Source organism: Lagenorhynchus albirostris, chromosome 2, assembly GCF_949774975.1.
Source record: "Lagenorhynchus albirostris chromosome 2, mLagAlb1.1, whole genome shotgun sequence".
NCBI lineage: Eukaryota > Metazoa > Chordata > Mammalia > Artiodactyla > Delphinidae > Lagenorhynchus > Lagenorhynchus albirostris.
Window position 1 is genome coordinate 50,458,068 of NC_083096.1, and position 23,779 is coordinate 50,481,846.

Consider the following 23,779-nt stretch of genomic DNA (forward strand, 5'->3'; position numbering starts at 1 on the left):
TTCTAACCATCAGAACAGTTTGATTTTTTTTAATGCAAATAATTAACAAAAGCAACTAAAAATACTCACTCTAAGAGAGATCGCCTTATAACAAAAATCTTTCCATGTTCTGGAGGTGCTCTCAGATCTCTGGGAAGAGCAAAAAATTAAAATATGAGTACTTCAAGTATTACAAGAAATTTAAACCTATGGACAAGAAAAGCAATATTACCAACTACAGCGTATAATATTAACAGCCTTCTCACTATGACCCAGGTACTGTGTTAGGGTTTTATGCATGTTTTGTCTTTTGCTTCTTCTGAACAATGCTGTGAGGTAGGTGCAGACATATCTGATTAGGAAGGAAGAGATGTTAGACAAACCTAACTAGAGCAGCACTCAAAAAGACCCCATAGCCCAGCCCCTATGGAGATGCATTCCTGGCATCACAGGCTGACAACCACTCTTCCTTCTCCTAAACACCCCTAAGGACAAGCCTCCAGCCATACTTTCCTCAGTTCACATACTATTTTGGTCTGTCCTCCAAAACTGCACTGATGTTTATGATACCCTCCCCTAAGGTCTTCCAACAATCCCTAACAGCCTCCTGATCTAAAAGGTTACCTCCAGTTACTAAAACCTCACATTTTAACATCTAACATTATCACCTTCTTTAGGGCTTCTTGCAGTACCATTAGCACTTCTGCTATGGTTAGCTATTCTGGTCAAAACAGTTCTCCAGAACAGGACAGAGACCAAAGAGGCATAAAACCAAGGAAAGTACAAAATGGCAAATTAGCACGCACTGGCCTTTGATAGCCTTCCCTCTACTGCTCTGGATGACTGACCAATTAAAATAACGTATACTAATTGCACTGTACTTTATTACAAGTACTGTATAGGGTACAATAGAGAGGCAGTATGAGACATAGTGAAGAGCACAGACACTGGGTTCAAATCCCCACTGTGTAATCTTGGACAACATTTAACTGCTTCGTGCTTCAGTTTCCTAACCTGTAATATGCAGTTATATTACGTGCCTCACAGGGTCATTGTTTGGTTTAAATGTAAAGCATTCAACAAGCGTTAGCTATGTTATTTTATAAGTCAGCATGGTCTTAAATGAGGTATGCATGGTTGTTATAATCCACGTATTAAGATGAAGAAACCCAGCCTTCAACTGTTTAAAATAGCAATACATGGCTAATAAAAGGTAGTGCGGTGTGAATCCAGGCTTTTTTAGTGCAATCCACATTGAGACCACTGAGCTGTGCTAGAGTAGACTTGTGCATTAAAAGAAACTATTACTCATACTTACTTAGCTCTGTGGCTGTTCTCTCCTTCAAGAACAGAAAAGGATGTGAGGGTACAACCACCATTGTCTAATGATGCGGATTTTTCAATGAGATTGGTCACAAAATCATCAAAGTGACTGCCAACTTCCTTCATAAAAAAGGGCTTCAATTCCTAGAATTTTAAGACAAATAAAGGAAAGCATTAAGAGCTAACTAGCTTATGAGTTGTTGACATTTTTTAAAGGGTTCTCCTAAATAGAGCTGGATCAAAAGGAATCCATGATAAGTGAATTTACAGGAATAAAAACAGAAAAGTGATTTCTACAGCTGACCTGTAGTTTCAGAAACTGCTACTGAAAAAGCAACATGATGATTTGTCTTTTTAAGAATGTATACCCTTTGGACTTCCCTGGTGGCACAGTGGTTAAGAATCTGCCTGCCAATACAGGGGACACGGATTCGAACCCTGGTCCGGGAAGATCCCACGTGCCATGGAGCAACTAAGCCCGTGTGCCACAGCTGCTGAGCCTGCACTCTAGAGCCCACAAGCTACAACTACTGAAGCCCATGCACCTGAAGCCCATGCTCCGCAACAAGAGAAGCCACTATAATGAGAAGCCCACGCACCGCAACGAAGAGTAGCGCCCACTTGCCACAACTAGAGAAAGCCCACACCCAGCAACAAAGACCCAACGCAGCCACAAAAATTAAAATAAATAAAAATTTTAAAAAAGCATGTATACCCTTTTAGGCATAAATCAAAGTAATCACCTACTAAATGAACTCCTATGAATGATATACAAAAACAAAATAACAGAAATGCTACAAATGACAGTATTTTTCTCTCTTCAAATTTTTATATGGAAAACAAAAATCAATATTGTCACCATTATGTAATCTTAAGCCCCCTTTCTTCTCAAGCAACCCCTTCAGTGCCAAGTGTCCAGTGTTTATATTGAATATTTTAAGTCATGCCATTTCTCTGTGATACCAACATTTATACAATAATGTATACTCCTACCTCCACAGCTACATATTTATCTAACTATAACACACACTTTTATAACACAGATTATACATTTTAACACTTTAAAACTTAGTTTTTGAAAAGTATGAGGCAAAAAAAAATTTTTCTTCGAATTATAATGGGCCACCTACTGTGGATGCTCAAATTGTAAATTGTGGTATTTTAAAATTGGCAGGGGCTTCCCTGGTGGCGCAGTGGTTGAGAGTCCTCCTGCTGATGCAGGGGACACGGGTTCGTGCCCCGGTCCGGGAAGATCCCACATGCCGCAGAGCGGCTGGGCCAGTGAGCCAAGGCCGCTCCGCAACGGGAGAGGCCACAACAGTGAGAGGCCCGTGTACCGCAAAAAAAAAAAAAAAAAAAAAAAAAAAAAAAAAAAAAAAAAAAAAATTGGCAGGACTCATCTACACAAAGGAAAACAAAGTGTTACTTACTAATTTTTCAAGAAAAAAAAAAGCTCTCTCCTCTAACTATATTATTTAGGTTGAACCTAAAATATCTGAAGTAGCCTTTTTTCTGGATTCTGTTTCTGTTTTTGTTTCTCTGGACTGTTTTAACAAGAGCTTGGCCAAGTCTTTTAAAAGTAAAGCCTGAAAATATTAATGTATCTAATGGAACTATATGAAGGCTTTTCAAACTACTTCCTTCCAGAGTTCCCAAACGTTTTTGGGGTCCCGGGCAGTGAGAACTGGGCACAAAAGGCTTTCTGTGTTCCCCATTTCTTGTTTGTAGGAAATAGGCTTCATTCAGCCTCCTTGACCTTCCCTGAGTTCCAAAGGGAAGGTTCAAACAGCTCCTTATCAGGGAAGGGAGGGGATGCAGAAACAAGGGCGGAGCAGTCAAGGAACAATAGTGCAAGCCTTGGGACAGGGTCCTGGCTCCTCCTCAAGGAATATACTATATCTTTGAGCTCTTCTGCAGAACAAAGGCCCCCACCCAGATGGAGGATGGCAACCTTAGGCTGAGTGCAAGATTCCTGGAGCACTGCCCTGTTACCTCACCACCAACCAATCAGAAGGAAGCCATACACCCTACAGCCCTCACCCCAAATTTTGCTTATAAAAACTTCTACCTCCAAACTGTAACAAGGAAGAGCCAATTCTGACTCCAAGTTGGATCTGTTTCTTTTACTTTAACATTTGCGTTTCGTTGCTTCTGTTATAATCACAGTCTATAGCTGTAAGCATACATAATGGCCTGCCACAGGGAACCCTGTCCCTCTGTCTGTTAAACTAAAAGGCCTTCGTTCAGCTTACAGAGAGACATTCTGACCCTACCCACCTTCATTCTGAAATTTTTCAATAGGCATGATGCTGTTACCGAGTCCAAGCTCGCTCTGCTCGCCACACAACAGGCCAATAAATCGGGAGATGAGGTGTTGAGGCAAAGAATATGACTATTCGGAAAGCCGGCAGACCGAGAAGATGGAAGACTGGGGTCTCCAAAGAACCATCTTATCGGGGTCTGGATGCCAGTTTCTTTTATAGAAGAGATGCGGAGGAGGTGAGGAAGTAAAGTAAAAAGGCCATTCATCTTGCAAAATATGAGGGGTTGTGTTAATTTCTTCTTTTCTGTAGCCATTCACAGGTGGGCAGGGTCAGATTGTCTCCCTATGAACTGAACAGAGGAACTTTAGTTTAACATTCAGGCAGAGGGGCAGGGTTCCCTGAGTCAGTCCATTATGTATAATGACAAAAGCAACGAAAAGCAAAAGTTAAAGTAAAAGAAACAGATCCAATGTGGAGTCAAAATTGGCTCTTCCCTGTTACAATGCTTCCCTAACCAAAAACAAAACAAACACCCAAAAAAGTGGCACTTGAAAAAAAAGGAGCGGGAGGTGGTGGTGGTGGTGGTGGTTATTTTCTCATTAAGCTCTAGCACTGGACTGCTTAATAAATGAAGGTTTTTTTCAGGTACAAAAATGCTGTCTCGCGTAGAAATATACTAAAAGAGAAGAAGGGAAAGAATTTGTTCATTCCACTAAGTGCTAGGTGTAGTTCAGGGCACTGCTGCAGGCACTGGAAATACAACAATGAACAAAACCTAGTGCCTGTCCTCATGGAACTTAAAATTCCAGTCGGGCTAAACAGGACAGACAGTATGACAGATGGTGTTAGGGAAAGAAATAAAGAGAAGGGTCTGGGGGAAAGAGGGTGCTATTTTTCATAGAGAGGTCAGAGAAAGCCTCAAAAATAAGATGACATTTGATAAAATGTGAAGAAAGTAAGAGGGCAAGTTAGTCGATAACTGTGGGAAAAGTACCAGAAGAAGCATAAGGGTAAAAAGTCCTGAGGCAGGAACACCCTTGACGTGTTTGAGTAATAGCAACGAAATAGGACATTATAGTTGAAGCAAAAGAGTGGTAAGAGTTGAGGTCAGAAAAGATGGGGGAGGGTGGCAGGAGAGGGGCTAAACCATGTAAGGTCTTAACACTTTACCCCCTATTCACATTAGTCCACTGAAATTTTATTCAACACTAAAAAAGGAGCCTGGAATCTTTTAACGAGGATTCCTCATACTCTGGATCTAGCACCCTTCCCAATTAAGTATCGGGTCAAGTAGACCAGAAGCATGGGGAAAAAAAACAAGCCATAATATTGTTATAAAAAAATCAGTAAAAGCTGATATTTATCTACCCAACTCAAATTAAAAATACTCAACTTCTCACGGCACAAGTTCTTGTGCCTTTCTCACTACTCGCCCACAGATGAGCCGCTGCCATACATGCCCCAACACTTGCAATTTCCAAAGCCTACAGCAACCTCCTTATCCTCACCCTCCTCATCAATTGAACCATTCTCTTTTCCCCTTCTTTTTCTCCCCATATTCCAAAACAACTACTGTAAGCAAAGAATGTTGCCCACCATTTCAGTTCTACAAGGATCAAGCCACTGCTACTGCAGTCACCCACCCTTGAGGGGAATTCAGGATGGAGAAAACAAGGAAGCATTCTGTGCTTTGGATATACTGACCCCCAGACAGTAAATTGCATACTAAGGAAAATTTTCAAATGGCCCCAGATTCTTGCATCTTCCTATACATAGAAAAGCACTAAAATCATTAATTTGAGATGTCTATTCTTTGTGATTAGCAGTAATCCTTCTATGCTTGACTACATGTTTTTCCCAGGCAAAAATCTCATATATATCCTGGCTCCTCTCCTGCCTCTTTTGAACAGTCTCCTCAGAGCCACTAAGAGGCTATTTCTTGGGCTATGAGGTCCCTGAATAAGGTTCCTGAATAAAACTTAACTCACAACTTTTCCCTTTTGAGTTGTTCTTTCAGTGGACAGTGAAACTGAGCAGGAACCTGCGGGGCCCTTCCAGGTATAAAAGCCTTCGTGTTTCCTGTTTCTTGTTTGTAGGAAAAAAGCTTGAGCCTCCTAGACCTTCCCAGAGTTCTAAAGGGCAGATTCGTAGAGTTACTAATTAGGGAATGCAGAAACAAAGGAAAAGCAGTCAAGAAAGATAGTTCAACAATAAAACAGAGTCTTAGATCCTCCTCAAGGGATATACATGACAATCTGATACATATCTTCAAATTGTTCTAAAGGAACAATTCCAGGTGGAAGATGGTAACTGCAGGCTCGGACCCCAGACTGGTCTCAACCAGAAGGGTGATTTGAGATTCCTGGAACAGCACCCTGTTACCTCACCACCAACCAATCAGAAGAAAGTCATACACCCTACAGCCGCCACCCCAAATGTTGCCTTTAAAAACTCTTCCCTGAAAACCACCCGGAGTTCATGTCTTCTGAGCATGAGCCACCCATTCTCCTTGTGTAAGCAGATAGGGTAGGGGGTCCCCGGAGAAAGAAAACTAGGCATGGCTTTCTTGACATATGAGAAGCCATTTTTGGCCTGAGTAATATTGTGATCTAAGCCTGGTCACAATGCTTGCCCTTGAACAGATCTCATAATTCATGATCTTAAGGGAAGTAAGGGAATGCAGAACAAAGGAAAAGGAGTCAAGAAACAATAGTCCTAGTTCCTCCTCAAGGGATATACATAGTATCTTTGAGTTCAGCAGAAACTAAGGCCTTCACTCGGGTGGAGGATGGAATAATGACGTTGACCCTCATGACTTCAACTAAAGCTTAGACTCTGTGGACCTTTGGCCCAATTCTATGCTTCTCAGCTCAAGCCCCTTCATGAATATGCATGTACCCTTAGCTTAAAAATTCCCCAATTTTGCTGTTGGGGAGACACTGCTTTGGGAAAGATCCCCAGTGTTCTCAAAGGAATAAATCCTTCTCCCGCTCTCTGCCTTGGTTGTGTCTTTTGGCTTGACACCCACCAAGCAGTGAACCCAGTTTTTCACGTAACACTTGCTTGGTCCTTGCAATAAACTTTTCTCTGCTCCAAACTCTGATGTTTTGGTTTGGTTTCACACTGCACCAGGCACACAAAGTTGGGTTTGACGACAACAGCATGAAGGCACTTCTTAATGCTGATGATATAAAATTCACATTTTATGGCAAGACGAGAAAGATTTAAACATAATATTTTTCTTTGCCTGTTTGGACCTCCTCCCTCCCCTTTAGTGTGTATTGTGCATGTGCATTAACCAGACCTCCTTAGGAGATAACATTCCTTCTTAATCTCATCAAGGGTCACAACTCCTTAGGAGATAACCTTCCTTCTTAATCTTGTAAGGGGCCCCAAAGACCATGACCTACTACCTGCTTTGTACCTCTAGATCTGGATTGCGTAAACTGTCAATAATCTGTCATTTAAAGTACAGTCCTCTATCTCAAAAACTTAATATAACTGACTATGACCTCTCACAGGCAGACAGTTCTTGGAGCTTTCTGAGAGGCTGTTCCCAGGTTATAATCCTCAATTTGGTGCGAATAAAATTTTCCACTTCTTTCTTAGAAGGACTTACTAATTTTTTTCATCAACGATGCCTTTGTCTTCTTTCTCTGTTAGGAATTAAAGTTGATTGAAGCTGCTGCCACTGGGACGCAAGGAAGAACTCTATTGTGGACACTATTAAGTTTCCTTAGCCTCCTCCTTTCATGTATCCAAGTACTGATAGAAATAAAGAGTGACTGCTTATTACTGTCATTCCCTTTGTAAGAGGGAAACACAGTACAAGAAGTGCTCCACTTCTGCCTTCTAATGAGTTCTTCTATTGCATGAAACTCGTGTTAATTAGAACTTCAAAACGTGACAATAAATCTGTCTAAAAATTTCTATCAGTAACCTGAAAAGGAGACAAGTCTTATAGGCTTTCTAATTTACTTATCTTCTCAATCTCATCTCTATTAACATTAATTTCATCCAGCCCATGGACTATATGATTGTCCCAGCACAACAGATAGACAGAAGGACAACAGAAGGAAGGAGGCAGGCAGTTAACTAGAAACTAGAAAAGCAAGGTGCTTAGATAATCTATCAAAGAACCTCATTTTTCAAACAAGCAGCTAAAGGAGACAACCTCTAAGATTCTAAGAATGGGGAACCACCACCAAGAAGCAAAGATTCTACGGGTGGAACGCAGTGAAGGCACCACGAGTGATCAGAGACGAGGCTGGAGAAGCAAACAGGGTCTACAGTTCATGCAGGTCTTTTAAGGTTTTTTTTTGCCATGTCACTCGGCTTGTGGGATCTTAGTTCCCCAATCGGGGATTGACTGATTAATTGATTGATTGATTTAGGCCGCACCGTGCCTTAGTTGCGGCACACGGGATCTTCAATTGCAGCATGCGGACTCCTTAGCTATGGCATGCAGGTGGGATCTAGTTCCCCAACCAGGGATTGAACCCGGGACCCCTGCATTGGGAGCATGGAGTCTTACCCATCTGACCACCAGGGAAGTTCCCCCAACCGGGGATTGAACCTGGGCCCTCGGCAGTGAAAGCAAGGAGGAGTCCTAACCACTGGACTGCCAGGGAATTCCCCCATTTTAAGAATTTTTCATTTTATCCTAAGGGCAACTGAAAACCAATAATGTTTTAAGCACAAGGTTTATAAACATATTCAGATTTGCACTTCAGAAAGAGAACATTTCTAAAAAGCCTTCCAAACAGAGGTTGCTTTGGACTGAGTCTTAAAATGTGAAAAGAGCAGGGTCGTTTATGGATAAAGTAACCCTTACAGAGGCATGAAAAAATTATAAAGTAGGCTGAGAGAAAGAAACACAAAATAAACATGTATACTCTGAGTAGAGTATAAAATATTATACTCTGGAACTTCTGGGTTGGTGAACCCATGGTGACGCAGGGAGAATGGCTCACTCAGAGAGCATGGAACCTCCGCACCCTTTCCCCATACTTGCCCTGTGCATCTCTTCCACCTGGCTGTTCCTGAGCTATTATATCCTTTTATAATAAACTGGTGATCTAGTAAGTAAACAAAAATTAAAAAACAAAATATTATACTCTGGGCTTCCCTTGTGGCACAGTGGTTAAGAATCCGCCTGCCGGGGCTTCCCTGGTGGTGCAGTGGTTGAGAGTCCGCCTGCCAATGCAGGGGACACGGGTTCGTGCCCCGGTCCGGGAAGATCCCACATGCCACGGAGCGGCTGGGCCCGTGAGCCATGGCTGCTGAGCCTGTGCGTCCAGAGCCTGTGCTCCGCAATGGGAGAGGCCACAACAGTGAGAGGCCCACGTACCGCAAAAAAAAAAAAAAAAAAAAAAAAAAGAATCTGCCTGCCAATGCAGGGCGACAGGGGTTTGAGCCCTGGTCTGGGAAGATCCCACATGCCGCGGAGCAACTAAGCCCGTAAGCCACAACTATTGAGCCCTCGAGCCACAACTACTGAAGCCCGCGTGCCTAGAGCCTGTGCTCCACAACAAGAGAAGCCACTGCAATGAGAAGCCCGAGCACTGCAACGAAGAGCAGCCCCCGCTTGCCGCAACTTGAGAAAGCCCACGTGCAGCAACGAAGACCCAACGCAGCCAAAAATAAATAAATAAAATAAATTTAAAATATATATATATACTATACTCTGACTCCACAAGGTCATATCACTAGTTCATGAATTACTTGTTTCTCTGATTTACCGTCTGGCTTTGCACAGAGAATCTTTTAACCTCACAGTGGCATGGAACCAGAAACCTGACCTTTTCGGGCAAAGCAAGTAACACAACAGAACAGGTAATACAGTGTTTAAATTGAATCCCCAAGAGAGGGCTCCCCTAACAATTCACTCTAACGTATACTGCATCTTATTCTTTTCCATCATTGTACTTAATACAATCTAAAATGCTTTATATTTCTATTTTTTGGTGTCTTAATGTCTATCTCCCCCACCTGACTTTAAAACCATGTCTATTTGTTAACCACTCTACAGTCACCTCTCAGCAAAACAACTGCCAAGACTGTAGGTGTTAAATATATTTCCAAACAGCTTTTGATATCAACTCCTGCCCCCGAAACCCCTACTCATACCACTGCTTGCTTTATTCAGTATCTATTATAGAGCAGAAAGTAGGTATCTAAAACAAAACAAAACTACATAGCCCTGATTTCTCTGTGGAAAATATAAAGGGAAAGGGACTAAAAATCACTACTGTTCTTATTGTTGATAATGGCTGTTAATAATTGAATGACTGCTTTATGCTAGATACTCTCTTAGGGCCTTTTAAATATTATTTCTAGTCTTAAAACAGTCTTTGAAGTAGGCAATAGAATTCCTATTTTACATATGAGAGATCTAAGCGTGAACAAGTCAAGTGATGTGACTTACCCAAGGTCACCACTTGTAGGCTATAGAACTAGGATCAGAACTCCAGTCTATCTGACCTCAGAGTTCGCATTACATTATATTGCTTTCCACTGTACTTTATATAAAATAGTTTCTATATGATTAGCACCATAAGCCAAAAAAGTAAAACCTAAAAAGTCAATGATGTACATACATGTAGCCTGAAAATGGTAGGTAATCTAGTAAAAAGGTGTTGTTTGGCTTAGTTCTATTACAAACATTTCATTTGCAGGCATCAATGTAGAAGAGGTTTAAAGTCCTAAACAGTGCACTGTAATAAATTCCTCCTACATAGTCAAAAAAAGTCTTGAGTATAACTGTTACATAATCCTTAATACAGGAAGCCAAAGGTTCAAGATAAACCAGGAACTAATCAAATTAGAGCTCTGAATTTTAATCCCTTTTTATTTAAAATAAAATTCATCCTGGGCTATTTCCCAATTTAAGTTAGACTACAATATTCTTGATATCATATTGTTATCAGTCTAAACTGAGCTGAAACACATTTATTTACCTTAATCTACTTAGGTAGCTCCTGCATCTTAACTATCCAAATGGTATACATTACAGTTTCTCATCATCACTGCCTACCTCCTTCACTTCATTAGCCATTATTAAATACTAGAAAACCAGAAAGGAGTAAAAATATTACATTCCCAGTAGTTACCATATGATACATCTGTACAAATGACTATCATGAAATAATTTTTTAAAAATCACATTTTCAAAGAATATTTTAACACAAAAAAAGCCACAAAATGATGTTAAGAAAAATATACGACTGAATATATAAATGGATGCTGATTTTGCTAATGTATCTGACACACATGCCTGCATGTGTCTACTTGGATCTGTGCATACGATATAAGAAGGAAAACAAATTACGGGAGAAAATAAACCAAAATATTATCTCCAAGTGGTGGGCATATGGGTGGTGAGTGTTTCCTTTTTATACTTTGTCTCATAAATTTTCTGCAATCAGAAAAAAAAACTACATTAATTAAGAAAATATATTCCTCCTGTTCTTGAAACAATCCTCCTGTTGTGATATGGTATCATAACATTAAAATAAAATCTTTTAAACCTTGCACTTTTTTCCTAAAAGAAAGTACCTTATCTAAGATGCCACTGATCTTTGTTTGGCACTATGGAAAAAAAAAGCTGCCAAGTGAATTACACTACACAGCACAGTGTTTTCTTGTTTCCAGAGACCTTACAAAACAGAGAGTAACCATCACCTGTAAGATCTTCAACAGAGCTCTAAAATCATGTAATTTCTTACCAAGAATACCAACTTACAGTGACATCACCTTATAGCTTTCAATGAACCTTTTAAAGGTATCTAACTCAACTGCTGTTCCTCTTGCTTATCCATTTTATACATAGTATTCTCGGCTAGCACGAGAACAGAAACGACGTCTTCAAAATCTCAGCACCTAATGTAGTGCCTGACAGACAAAGGAACCAAGTAAGTGTTGTTCGTGCAACTAAATTACTGATCGTTCCTAAGGGGCAATGCGGCAGGTACATTTCTTCATTTTGTAAATAAGTGATGAAATCATAAAGAACAATGAACTGACTTTCCCAAGGTTCATCAAAGCAGACTAGAGACTAATACATTTATTTATGTATTTAAGTACAATGAGAAAAGGCAGAAAGGGAAATAGAAGAATGCAGTCACACTTACACAACCAAAAGAAGGTAAGATTTGACCAGAAGATCAGGGGTAGTAAACTACAATGGATAGTTATTATAGTGACTGTTAATTGTCAACCTATCGTTTCTCACCCCCTTCCTTAGTACTAGAACCCCTAATTTTTACCTGGGCACCTAAATGCCCAGAATCAATAAATTTCCCAGTCTCCCTTTGCACCTAGATGTGGCCAGGTGACTAAGTTCTTGCCAATGAGGTACAAGCAGAATCGGTTTGACAAAACCTCCAGAAAAACTTCCTTAAAAGACAGCTGGGGGGCTTCCCTGGTGGCGCAGTGGTTGAGTGTCCGCCTGCCGATGCAGGGGACATGGGTTCGTGCCCCAGTCCGGGAAGATCCCAAATGCCGCGGAGCGGCTGGGCCCGTGAGCCATGGCCGCTGAGCCTGCGTGTCCGGAGCCTGTGCTCCGCCACGGGAGAGGCCATAACAGTGAGAGGCCTGCATACCGCAAAAAAAAAAAAAAGACAGCTGGTACCTGTTCCTTGCCCCCTTTCTTCCCCTACATCAATTCTGCTCTTTGAAACTCAGATGAAATGGCTGAAGCCACTTGGACAATGAGAAGACAAATCACAGCCTACAAATGGTGAGGCAGGGAGGTAGAAGGAGGAGTCGCTGAGGACCAGAGTCACCATACCAGCTGTGGACCTCTCACCTCTGGATCATTTATACAAGAGGAAAATGCACTTCTATCTTGTTTAAGCCACAATTACTTGTGTTCATCTTGTGTTGCTATTACGGCACAAGCTAATCTCAACTTATACAAATGATCAAAGAATTTCTGGGCAGAAAACCCTTCGACTTGTCTTTCCAGCAGTCTGCCAACAAATCAAATAAGTTGGCACTATCCAAAAACTTCTTACTTTACTTGAACAAGTGATAAGCCATGAAGAGGAGGCCTCGTTTGCAGACATGCCATTTGAGTCGTACTCATTACAGATTGCTCATTTAATGGTCAGGCAGCTGCACTAGATACTAATATGAAAAACAACACTAGAAATGCTATATAAAAAGCAAGCGAAATATAAATACTTATTTTTAAGAAGAATAGAAAGTAATTTTTCATCCCTTCAATTTTCACACTAGACCTAACATTTCCTCTATAAAATTGTGTACATTAATAAAAGTTCTACAAACATCAATAGTAAAGATATCCTCTTTTCTCTTCTCAACATACTCACTTTCCTCTGGAAACTGTCCGCAAAGGTGAGGACAGGCACCCCATGTCCAGGTTGGGGCTGTACTATATGGCCCTGCCCTTCTGAACAAAATTCAATTCTCTCTCTCATAGACCTAAAACTCTGAGCTTAAAAAGCGTGACTGGAAACCTTATTAACTGAAAAATTCAGAAATAGCTGAACTCTTGCCATTAAAATAAATATCCTTTCCAAAGCCTGAGTGTGTTTGACTTCTCCTAGGATTCTGTGAGATACATTAATCTTTCAAATACACTTCCTTTTATGCTTAAATAAGGCAAAGTAGGTTTCTGTTATCTGCAACCAACAGAAAAAATATAAAACAATGTTAAACAAAGCTAATTTCTCTACTAATGTAGAGAATGTAGCTCTGATGTAGCTGGTTGGAATCTAATCATTTGAATCTCCCTTGGACTGCTCCAAGATCTTTAAAGGCTTGTTACAACACAATTCTAAGGATTTCAAAAGGTCATGATTCAGAGTTACACAGTGCTCTATGACCCCGCTAGCACCATATTTTTTTTTAATTAAGTACTTCAAAGTTTTTTTTATGACAGCATTTAGACCTAGAAGTGACCTTAAAAAATTCAATCAGTTCAACCCACTAATGTCATCACCTCTCTCATTTCTCTTCCCTTAGGACTAAAGAGCTTGCTCAGTACTTGACAACCTTCTTCACACCTTTCCTTAATAGGAGCTCCTCTATCTGTACATATAAATTTTCACTGAATTCTTTGTAAGTTGCCATATTTAGCAAATAAAAATATAGGAGACACCCCCCCCAATATATATATTTAGGACAGTTGGTTAAATTTGAATTTGATAAACAACTAACTTTTTTAGTCTAGGTATGTCCCGAATATTGCATGATGACCAACAAACTATCTGTGGTTTGCCTGAAATTCAACTTTAACTAGGCATACTGTATTTTATCTAACAACTCTAGTGCCATGGAGCCGAAAGAGTTGCCCAGTAAGAGCTATAGGCTATCTATTCCCTTTACAACAGGAAGTAGAGAATTAGGAGCAAAAGTTTAAGTTAGCTACACAATGATGACACAGATTGTTAGAGCTGAAGGGGACCCCGGAGATAACTAGTCCAGTGTTCTTACTTTAAACATTAGGGTAAGAGTGGCCAGCTGGGTTGGAACATGACACCAAATTACAAATGACTAGAAAGATTGTTCATTTTCATTTGTCTCTAAAATTATTTCTAAAAACCCACAAGGGAAAAGAACAAGTAAATTTCATGGTTCTGAACAATATTCACATACCTGCCACTCAATGGTCATTGCATATTAGTAAATGTTACTAACAAAGCAAAACAACTAAAGAATATAACCAGTTAGACATCACTGTTATGAATGGTAAATAAGATTACATACATAAAGCACCTACCTAATATAAGTAAATAAGATTAAGTAAATAAGTAAATTTAAGTAAATAAGATTTAAGTAAATAAGATTTAAGTAAATAAGATTTATTTACTTTTAAGTAAATTAAAAGTAAATAAAGTAAATTTAAGTAAATTTAAGTAAATAAGTAAATAAGATTTAAGTAAATAAGATTACATACATAAAGCACCTACCTAATATAAGGCCTAGCCCATAACAGGACTTCTAAATGCAGTTCCCTTCTCCTCCCTGTCCCTATTTACTCAGTCTAGAATACTAAAATATTACAGTAGCTTCCAATCTGGTCTCAGTGTTTCCAAACTCTATAGAATATCTCCAACTTTGATATCAGTATAGCATTCCTAATATATCTCCCTCAAAAACGCTGCAATTAATAATGGCAAGATGTTCAATCTCTTCAGATACCAAATTGCCAATTAAAACACTCCTAAGTCAAATCGTCCATAAGTTCCCCAAAGGAATTTTGGTGATTCACTCAGAACAAGCAGTGTATAACAAATAGAGTATATGCTAAGACCTTAGAAGTATAAAAGGGAGGACATCATTTCAAGCTGGGGTATTTAGAAAACTTTAAAATTTTTTTAATTAATTAATTAATTAATTTATTTATTTATAGCTGTGTTGGGTCTTTGTTTCTGTGCGAGGGCTTTCTCTAGTTGCGGCGAGCGGGGGCCACTCTTCATCCCGGTGCGCGGGCCTCTCACTATCATGGCCTCTCTTGTTGCGGAGCACAGGCTCCAGACGCGCAGCCTCAGTAGTTGTGGCCCACGGGCCCAGCCGCTCCGTGGCATGTGGGATCTTCCCAGACCAGGGCTCGAACCCGTGTCCCCTGCATTGGCAGGCAGATTCTCAACCACTGCGCCACCAGGGAAGCCCTAGAAAACTTTAGAAGCAGCAGCATTTGAGTGAGAATTTGAAGGATATACAGTATTTTGATTGGTGAAGGTAGGAAGTTAAAGGAAATTTCAAGTAGGAAGAGCTTCATGAACAAGGGCATGAAGATAGGAAAAAAAAGGCTTACAATTTAGCCCAAATTTTATTTTTCTTTCTGTCATGCTCCACCAGGGGCACAGATGCTAATCAAGTGTAATTTCCAAGACACAGTTTAAGTTTCTTTCCTCCATACCTCTGTTCAAGCCATGCCCTCCTTCAATGACCGGGAACAAGTCTTGCACAACACAGAGTAATAAATAATACTAGCTAAACCAACCTCTACCTTTCCCTCCGCTTCTATTCCCTTACTTCATCCATTTCTTTCTCCCTCCTTCAAATCTTTCCAACTGACCAAACTAAAGAATAATATTATTCACTGATTCATATATAAAGTAGAGAAGTAGAATATTCTCTTTAAAAACAAAGTTTCAACTTAAATCCTTGAAACATTCCCTCCATTCCCCCTCTCCCCTCCCCTTTTTCTTCTCACTCTACATTCCCTTTCCTCTTTGGGTTACTGATGCTATATTTTTTTAAAATTCCCCTCCCACCTCAGATTTTTTAAATAAATAGCAATGACAGCAGGGATGGACTGCGCTTTCAGGAATGTGAAAACGTTCCCTCACAAGCAGAGCACAATAAGGGCTTTGTGTTCTTTCTGGGAAGGGGACAAGGAGCAGAAGAGGAACAGAAGGGGAATCTGAAAAGGAATGGAAGGTGTCCAGCCCGTCTAGAGGAATAAAGGTCAGGAATACTCTGGTAAGCCATAAAAACAAAATTTCTTCATTGTAATGACTAAATTTGCAAGAATGGGCCCTTCAAAATAGCACATATGCCTACAAACTAAAGAGTTTTCTTTTGTTAGCCAAAATTATAAATTAGCCCTCAGAGAAGTGCAAGTTACCAAATCATCAAGTCTTCAATCTCTTATAACGGGACAACAAATTTTTAACTGGAAAGACTCTCAGTTTCAAGTATAGTCAATATACCTTTTGAATACCACTTTATAAAGCAATGTAAAGTGCTTATATTGCAGAAAACACATATACACCTCCGGAATTGGCGGGGGGCAGGGAGATATCACAATGTTAAGCAAATAGGTACTTGTAGTAAAATGTCTAGTGAGAGCACCATCCCTGGACTCAAAAAGTGCTGGATCTCCAACAAACGAGATGACAGTGAAAATACCCCAGGACTGGAAATAACTGAAAAACTAGCTCTCACAATTACAAAGACACTAATATCAAAGTGAATGCAAACAATCTTGCATATACTGTTTTATGAAACAGGATAAAAATATCTAAATTTTCAGTATTCTATATAAATGCATATATGCATGCATGCATACGTAACTAAATTAATAAAAACAGGGCTATTTCATCCACATCATTGGATGTTTATATATTCAAGTTGGCCAATAATTTTTTTTCTTTTGCTGAGCACTTATGTATTTTTGTACCATATAAGTCATTTGCTTCTCAGGTTTATTATTTATTGACTAATCTCCTGTGTTAGAATGTGAGCTTCCTGAAGAAAGGGCCCTTTATTTTGATTAGTTATGTATCCCAGGGCTAATAACAGAGCCTGACATGTAGAAGGTGTTCAAAACAGTGTCAGGGAATGAATAAACTGATAAGCAAATTGCCTAAGTTCACAAGGTAGGTTATAGAGGTGGGTCTGTCTGACTCCAAAACCCAAGCATTTCCACTAAGCCTATGTTAGTACAAGTTATTCACATGCTTGGAGGAAACCATTCACTGAAATAAATTTTTAAAAAGAATAACAGACATGTTGTATTTCAAAGGACTCTTAAAAACCTTAGAAATTTTGGAAGTGATCTTATTGGGAAAACGAGAGGCTGCCTTGGATTTGAAGTCAACTTACATTTGGTACACAGAGTATTAGATTGTTTTTATATAAAATTATTTATTTTTTACATTTATTTTTGGCTGCATTGGGTTCTTGTCACTGCGTGCGGGCTCTCTCTAGTTGCGGCAAGTGGGGGTCACTCCTCACTGCAGTGTGTGGGCCTCTCACTGTGGTTGCCTCTCCCACTGCAGAGCACGGGCTCTAGGCGTGCAGGCTCAGTAGTTGTGGCTCGCGGGCTGTAGAGCGCAGGCTCAGTAGCTGAGGGGCACGGGCTTAGTTGCTCCATGGCATGTGGGATCTTCCAGATGAGGGCGCGAACCTGTGTCCCCTGCATTGGCAGGAGGACTCCTAACCACTGTGCCACCAGGAAGTCCCAGTTTTTTTTGCCGTTTTTTTTTTAAGTGTTCTTTGTCCTCCAGAATTTCCTGAGGTCACTGCTGAATTCTAACTTGTAGAACTGTTTGCCCTGCTTGAAACGTCTATTATTTAGTTATTTTTTGGCTGTGCCGCACAGCTTCCAGGATCTTAGTTTCCCAACCAGGGACTGGACTCGGGCCACCACAGTGAAAGCGTCAAGTCCTAACTGCTGGACATCCAGGAATTCCCTGAAATGTCTTGATGTTGTTTGTGAGTTGATATTTCTATTTCTTCTATATCCATAACAGGGAATCTACTTCTAAATTCAGATTCAATGTTTATTGAAGGCCTATTATTTACTATGAAACATGACAGATACTTTCATAAAGCACCTACACAAGCACTTACACAAGCATTCAACTGTATCATGTTTGCTAAAATTGAGTTTTACTGGTAAAAGCCAGAAAATGAGAGTGACGGATGATAGTACAGAAAGAAAACAAAAAACAATCTGGTTCTTATGTAGGAAGACGAGATGGCAGACCTTATTTTCCTGTTTCATGTCGACTGCTAAGAAAGGTAAATAACTCTTTACACAGTTTAGCATTAAAAATTGTACTGAATAAAACTCTTTACCCTAAAACTCTACATTTTTGTTTCTGGAAGAGGGAGTTACTTACCTCTGCCTCTGCTGTCAACTGTATCTTCTTTGCTATCAGCTGTTTTAAATCAATCCGACCTAAGGAAAAAAAATATATAACTTTTAAGTTGATGGAGATAGTTACCTATCAGCATTATTTAAATCGTGAAGTTGAAAAACAAGCAAAAAATGATGACTATGTAAACTATGGTACAACCACAAAACATGACACAACTCTTAAAAATGAAGCATGGGCAATATAAATAGAAGGAAATTTATACATAAAAATGCTAAGTTGAAAAAAAACAAAACTACTATATGTACACACAGTACTTACAACTATATTAATCATAGGATCCTGCAGTATAGGAAATTCTGACAGTAGAGGAAATTAGTTTCTGTGAATGGATCCTGCAACTATGAGTAGTAAAATGTACAAGCAACAATAGAAAAACTAAATAAATCGGACTTGGTCAAAAATTAAAAAAAAAAAAGTTTCTGCTCCAAAGAAGTAAAAAGACGCAAAACGGGGAAAAACACTTGCAAATCTGATCCGGAACCTGCATCCAGAATATGTAAAGAACTCCTACAACTCAATGGTAAAGACGAATAGTCCAACTTAAGCATCTGAAAAGACATGTCTCCAAAAAAGATATACAAATGGCCAATACCATCTGAAAAGATGCTCAATATCACTGGCCATCAGGGAAACGCAAATCAAAACCACAAAGAAATATCATTTCATACCCACTAGGATGGTTATAATCAAAACACATAAGTGTTGGCCATTGTACACCTTAAGCTACTACAATGTTATGTGTCAATTATCTCAATAAAGCTAGAAAAAGAGTTGTACAAGCAGGAAATTTTGAGAAGAGCATTATTTCAGGGATTGGATGTGATAGCTTTTCTGTAATACAATTAGAGAGTGTTAATAAACACTTGTAACAATGATGTTTATAAGCTTGGTACAAATAAAACAAAGTTTATTATTTACTATTTTTAAAATTTTGTTTGTGTTGGGTCTTCGTTGCTGTGTGTGGGCTTTCTCCAGTTGTGGTGAGTAGGAGGTACCCTTCGTTGTGGTGCACGGGCTTCTCATTGCAGTGGCTCCTCTTGCTGCGGAGCACAGGCTGTAGGTGCACGGGCTTCAGTAGTTGCGGCACGCGGGCCCTAGAGTGCGCAGGCTTCAGCAGTTGCAGCACATGGGCTCAGTAGTTGTGGCTCATAGGCTCTAGAGCACAGTCTCAGTAGTTGTGGCCTATGGGCTCAGTTGCTCCAGAGACCTGGAAGCAACTGAGAGTTGTGGGATCTTCCTGGACCAGGGATCGAACCCACATCCCCTGCATTGGCAGGAGGATTCTTAACCACTGTGCCACCAGGGAAGTCCCAAAACAGTTTTTTAAGTGAGGAGAAAAAAGCTTTGACCAGAACATGGAGAAATTAAAACCCTCCTACATTGCTGGTGAGAATGTAAAATGACACAATGCTTTTGAAAAAGTCTGGAAGTTCCTCAAAAGGTAAACACAGAGGTACCATTTAACCCAGAAATTCCACCCCTAGGTAAATACACAAGAGAAATGAAAACCCCCCTCCCATTTATAGAAAATTAAAAATCCAAGCCTCCAAAAAACGATCTAATAAGATTGCTCATTATCCTATGATATGCAAGCAACTAATTTTAACATTTTGGTAAATATTATTTGTCCTTTTACTTTGGCAAAAATTAAATAATAATATTAAATATAATATTATAAATATACATACTATAAAAACAGAGTCATTATGAATACTGTTTGGTAAACTGTTTTTATTTAACATATTGTTAGTATTTTTGCATATCATTATATATTCTTCCACATAATTTTTATTGGTCTACTATTCTATTTTTATGACTGAAATAGAATTTATTTAATCCTCTATTGGACATTTTGATTCTTTATATCGTTTCACAATATTCCACTTGGAAAAAAGGCATGGAGAAGGTCCAAAATGCACCTAATGAAAGCTCTATAAGGAGAGGAAAAATTTGAAGTAATAATGGCCGAGAACTTCCTGGAAGTGTTAAAAAAGAGCCAATCGTCAAAGGAAGATCAAAGAATCCCAAGCAGGGTAAAGAATCATCATAGTGAAACTGTGTAACACAGAGGTTTATTTAAAAACAAAACACAAAAGGACTCTTAAAAGCACCCAGGAAGAAAATATCACCTTCAAGAGAATTGCCATTATGCTGAGTGTCTGACTCATCAACACCAACAACAGAAGCCGGCAAACAGTGAAATAATATCTTCAACTGTTGATAATAGTGAAGTTTATGACTGGGAAGGAGGCTAGAGGTCATATCGCAGAGAGCCTGTGCGTATCACAACAAGGGCTTTGAGGAAACTAAGAATTTTAAACAGAATAGTAACTGATCTGATATTGGAAAACCCCACTCTCTGGCAGGAGAGGAAGAAAGGACCACATAAGAGAAATGCAATAAATCCTGACAAGAAATGATGTCGCCATAAGCCAAAACAATAGCGCTGAGAATGGACAGGAGAGGATAAATTTTGAAAATATTCCCAAATTGGTAACTTATTAGGTAAGAAATATGAAGGTAAAACAAATATCCATTTGATTTTTCCATCAACTGTAAAAATACTTTTATTTAGTTCTCTACCATCTATGATCAGACCATGGATTCATAAATAAGCTATTTACTTCATAAATAAATGAATACAGAAACTTCTTTCCTTCAACTAATTACCATAGGGGGATGGGGAAGAAGATGCCAAAGATTAATTCTCACTACCTGTGCATCATTCCCAAAAGTAATCTGTCTATCCATAAATAACCTAACCACCATTCAAACTGGCTTTGAGGAGTCAGGGTCTGGAAAGCAGGGAAAGAGTTTTTTCTCACTTAGACTAGAATCTCTAAAGGCCCCGCTCCAAGTGACAGTAAAGTTATATAAAGTCAAAGAAAAATATATTAAAAATCCAATTCAATTCATTTTCTTTCACCTTAAAACTACCCTCACACAATATTCAAAATTACTTTCTTGCTACCCACCCAAACTTAAATGTCATAAAAATCAAAAGAATAATACTCTAAAAGCTAACATCCAGTGATTTAAAGAACTATATACAGGGACTTCCCTGGTGGCACAACGGTTAAGAATCCACCTGCCAATGCAGGGGACGCGGGTTCCATCCCTGGTCTGGGAAGATCCCACAAGCCGCAGAGCAACTAAGCCCCTGCGCCACAACTACTGAGCCCGCGTGCCACAAATACTGAAGCCCGTGCACCTAGAGCCCATGCTCCACAACAAGAGAAGCCACTGCAATGAGAAGCCCGTGCACCGCAACGAAGAGTAGCCCCCACTGGCCGCAACTAGAGAAAGCCCGCACACAGCAACAAAGACCCAACACAGCCATAAATAAATAAATAAATAAATGTTTAAAATATATAAAATTAAAATTAAAAAATAAAGAACTATGTACAGACACCCAACCACATAAGTCAACTCAAGGTTTCTAAATTTCTAAAACATTGACCATGAAATAGGGATAAGCCAGGACTGAGGGTCATGCAATTTCTGAAATACCTGCCTAGATCTATTAATATCACTAACTGATAACTGATCATTAACTGATAATACCTATTAGTAGACCCAAAGATAAATCCTTAAAGAAAGCTCCTCTAGATTTTGTTTTTTCCTAACCCTCTTATCTCTAAGAAGTCAGGCTTGCGACATTTATCTTCATGAACACTACCTCACCCTTGTAAAGTCTACAACATTGAATTGAGTATTTAAAAATTTACTCCTTGAAGTATCAAAAATCTAATTTGAACCAGTTTTGACAAAGACCTTCCTAAAATTATTACATGCTTTACCACCTTAAAAAAAAAAAGAGAGACTGTACATAATCTTTATGTCGAATAAAAGATCATTTATTGCACTGTGCTATTATAGTGACACCTTTAGTAGGACTGAAATGAGAGCAACGGAGCCCACACTAAACAGCTCCAGAAAGTTGTGCCTTTCTACTAGGGTTGCTTCTTCATGGCTCTTCACCAAATCTGATTCCTATAACAATCCTATACTTAACGCTACTATGCCAAATTTACTGCCCATGTTACCCAGAAGGAAAAGATAAATAACCAAGCTTATTAAATTAGTAACGCACTTATTCATTCAATTATATACTCACTCACTAAATAAAAACCCTCTGAGAACCCAATACATACGGGGTACTAGGCATGTATTCCAAACCCCTCCTTTAGGATCGCAATAGAAGTATGCAAACATAGATAATTACAATACACAGAAGGGCTGTGGGATCATCAGGGTGGAGAGAGCTTTTGCAGAGCAAGTCAATATTTGAGCTGACTCAACTGATAAAGAAAAATCACAGTGCACAAGGTATTAGAAAGATTATTTCAGGCAATGGAAACAGCATGAAGACTTGTAAGGACTTGGGTTTTCTGGGACTTGACCCTGAGTCAAATGCCTCTAAGTGCCAAGCTCTCTTTGCTTTACAATACTGTACTTAATATAGGCTTTTGCCTAAGGGCAGCTTTTAACTCCTTACCTTCTAGGTTACCAGTTACTTTCTAGATCAGTGCTGCCCAACAGAAACATAATGTGAACCACATTATGTAATTTAAAATTTCCTGGGAACCACATGAAAAACTAAAAACAGGTGCAAAGTGAGTCTTTGAAATGTGGTATGTATTTTACAACTTTGGTGTTATCTCAATTCAGACTAGTCACAGTTCAAGTGCTCAACCGGACCAGACTGAACAGTGTGGTTCTAAATCAGGGGTCAGCAATTTTTTTCTGTAATGGGCCAGAGAGTAAGTATTTCAGGCTTTGGGGGCCATATGGTCCAAAAGCACTATACAGCCATAAATGAATGAAAGTGGCTGTGTATGACAACTCCTGTTCTAGATGGCTGAATTTACTGTGAGTCTGGCTGACAAAACTGACAGGTATGCACAGTTATTTTTTATAATCTCACCTGACTGTGGTGAACAACGCTGGTTGCTTCCGCCACAAGGGCATGTGTTTCATTCCCCTTGCCAGAGACTGATTTAAGAATGGGCACGAGCACCAGTCAGATATGGCCCACTCAGGTTTAACTGAGAAGAGTGTAAAGGAACTATTGTATAAATGTGTGGGCAAATTTAAGAAAAGCAACAAAGGATGGTGTAGCATTCTAGGGCTAGTAACAAGCAACAGGAAAGCTGTTACTATCCTGAAAGGGCAAAGGAGGGAAATGGCTTAGGAAACCCAAAGAGAACTCCCTGGAGAGAACTATTAGATAGAAGAGATGGTTACTCAGCCCAGAGGGAACCTATGTTATAAACACACACCTTACTCTCTACCCTTGGACCTCCTATCAATGCCGCCCACCCCAACCATGACCGAACCCTACCAGAAACCAGAGGGCATGGAAGCCATTTGATTGTGCCCGGGGAGGCTGATGCTCTGGACTCTAAGTAGGGTAGAAAAGAGTAAAGAGGTAAAAGGAAGACAGCATAACTTGTAATCTAGTTCTGGCCAGTGAGACATGAGAAGTCTGTTGGGCAATTTCTAGGAAAGATTTCATTGCTCTAAAGAGAGGCACAGGGAAACGGGGTTCCTTCTGATGGAAATTATTCT

At 39.5% G+C, this 23,779-nt stretch overlaps 1 protein-coding gene across 3 annotated transcripts in view; it reads right to left on the reverse strand.

Moving 5' to 3' along the window:
• SOAT1 (sterol O-acyltransferase 1) overlaps nt 1-23,779 on the reverse strand; it is a 58,090-nt gene that overhangs the window by 13,438 nt on the left and 20,873 nt on the right. For all 3 annotated transcript variants that reach the window (XM_060132443.1, XM_060132452.1, XM_060132434.1), the window contains 3 exons: nt 18,170-18,228; nt 1,298-1,446; nt 70-129 (listed from right to left, as the gene is read on the reverse strand). In XM_060132443.1, coding sequence (XP_059988426.1) covers nt 70-129; nt 1,298-1,446; nt 18,170-18,228 — 268 coding nt within the window. The remainder of the gene's footprint in view (nt 1-69; nt 130-1,297; nt 1,447-18,169; nt 18,229-23,779) is intronic.